Here is a 1,744-nt window from a genome sequence, read left to right as displayed (position 1 = left end):
TTATTATTATTATTAATTTATGAAAAATAATTCTGAGACGGTAAGTTCTTATTATTATTATTTATATTATTATTATTATTATTAATATTGCATCGAGACAATTAGATTAGCAATTGTATCCATGATGGAAATTTTTACAATTTTTTTAATAAAAAACAATTTTTTAAATGAATTTTTTGTTTTTATTATTACTATCTTTTAAAAATTATTATGAATAATGATATTATTTTTCATCATTATTAATATTACTTGAGTGAGCTAGGTGTTATATTTCAGTGATCGTAAAAACTATCTCTCTCTCTCTCTCTCTCGCTCTCATACACACTCATCTATAGTTTTCCATGCTTATTCTTTTCTCCAATTTAAAATATTGATATCAAAAAATTCTTCTTAAATGTTTATAATACAATTTAATCATGCTTAATAATTTTTCGTCTCACTTCATAAGTCTTCTGCTTGGAATAAGCATCAGATAAATTTTTTATATTACATTCTCATACTGCTATAGTTAAAAAGTACTAAGTTGATAAACAATATTTCTCAAATATTAAAAAAATATAGTTAAAAGTGCAATATTGTTTTTTCTAAGTTTATTCGGAAAAAGTGTAATATTTTTCATAAGAAAAAAATGGATGTAAGTTTATGATTTTTTTTAATCTTATTATTTTTTCATATATTAGTGAAAAAAATTTTTTCAGGCCTTACAAGGAATAGTATATAATATTTTTCTACCTATTCAGTGGTTTTCTAACATGGTTGCAATTTTGCAATACATAAATGATGAATTTGATGAGATAATTTCAAGAAGGGAGACTTTTCATGGATCTCGCTTTCAAGTAGATAATATCATTACACGATTGGAGATCAACCACAACAAGTTAACATGGAAATTTCGAGTAATTAATATTGAATCATTTGATATTGATTATTTCTGTTTTAATGATCTACTAGTAGGAAATTGTAAAGATTCATTGCTATTTAAAAAGGAAATAATTCTATCATTTGGTAAGTTGATTAATATTATAATTACTATTTATAAATATAATTTTTTTATAGCCTCTCGTTCGATAATGTTCCTGAAATACAACGTACTTTGGCCAAGAAGATGGATTGAGACTTATTCAATCTCAAGTCTATCTTTGTACATCGAGCGACAATTGGAGAACATTGTGATGCGCGGTGATGACATCAATGGGTGCACCTTCAGTGTGGATGATGATCAAGCCACCCTGATTATCACTGATGAAATTTTGCGTTGGTCGTTTGAGTTAATCAATGTTACAGACCCTGAGCCTCCAATCATGGTCAACGGTTGGCGGTTTAACAGAATCCAAATAATGTTGTATCAACATTGGTGGGTTATTAATGTTTATATACCGCAACAGGAGCGAGAGGAACAAGAGGAACAAGAGAGACAAGCAGCACAAGATAGTCTCCAAGATCGAGATTTAGAGTGTTTGCATGAAATGCTTGACGATTCTTCTATTGACTTATCAGACTTATCGGATGTAGAAACGGTTATTGTAAGTGATTGCGATTAAAAAGATATTTATTTCATTTTTTATGTGTTTAAATAAGAAAAATCAAAATTTTTTTTAAACTAAAATTTTATTAATAAAATTAAACATTTTTATAAATCAGTTTTATTAATCCAGCTATTATGGGTGGTGTCAAATCCCAACCATTTAACATAATATTGACTTCCTTTTTTTTTTACAATTTTTTCAACTAGGTACACATCAGG

At 27.1% G+C, this 1,744-nt stretch overlaps 1 protein-coding gene across 1 annotated transcript; it reads left to right on the top strand.

Annotated features, from left to right (window-relative positions):
* The first annotated feature begins 687 nt into the window (after positions 1-687).
* LOC123259292 lies at positions 688-1,541 on the top strand. Its single transcript, XM_044719654.1, has 2 exons — positions 688-1,005; positions 1,057-1,541. Exons 1-2 carry the CDS (start codon positions 753-755, stop codon positions 1,539-1,541), a joined length of 738 nt encoding a protein of 245 aa, XP_044575589.1. The 5' UTR covers positions 688-752.
* Positions 1,542-1,744: the final 203 nt, after the last annotated feature.

Source organism: Cotesia glomerata, linkage group LG2, assembly GCF_020080835.1.
Source record: "Cotesia glomerata isolate CgM1 linkage group LG2, MPM_Cglom_v2.3, whole genome shotgun sequence".
NCBI classification, from domain to species: Eukaryota; Metazoa; Arthropoda; class Insecta; order Hymenoptera; family Braconidae; genus Cotesia; species Cotesia glomerata.
This window is presented reverse-complemented; position numbering and strand designations above follow the sequence as displayed.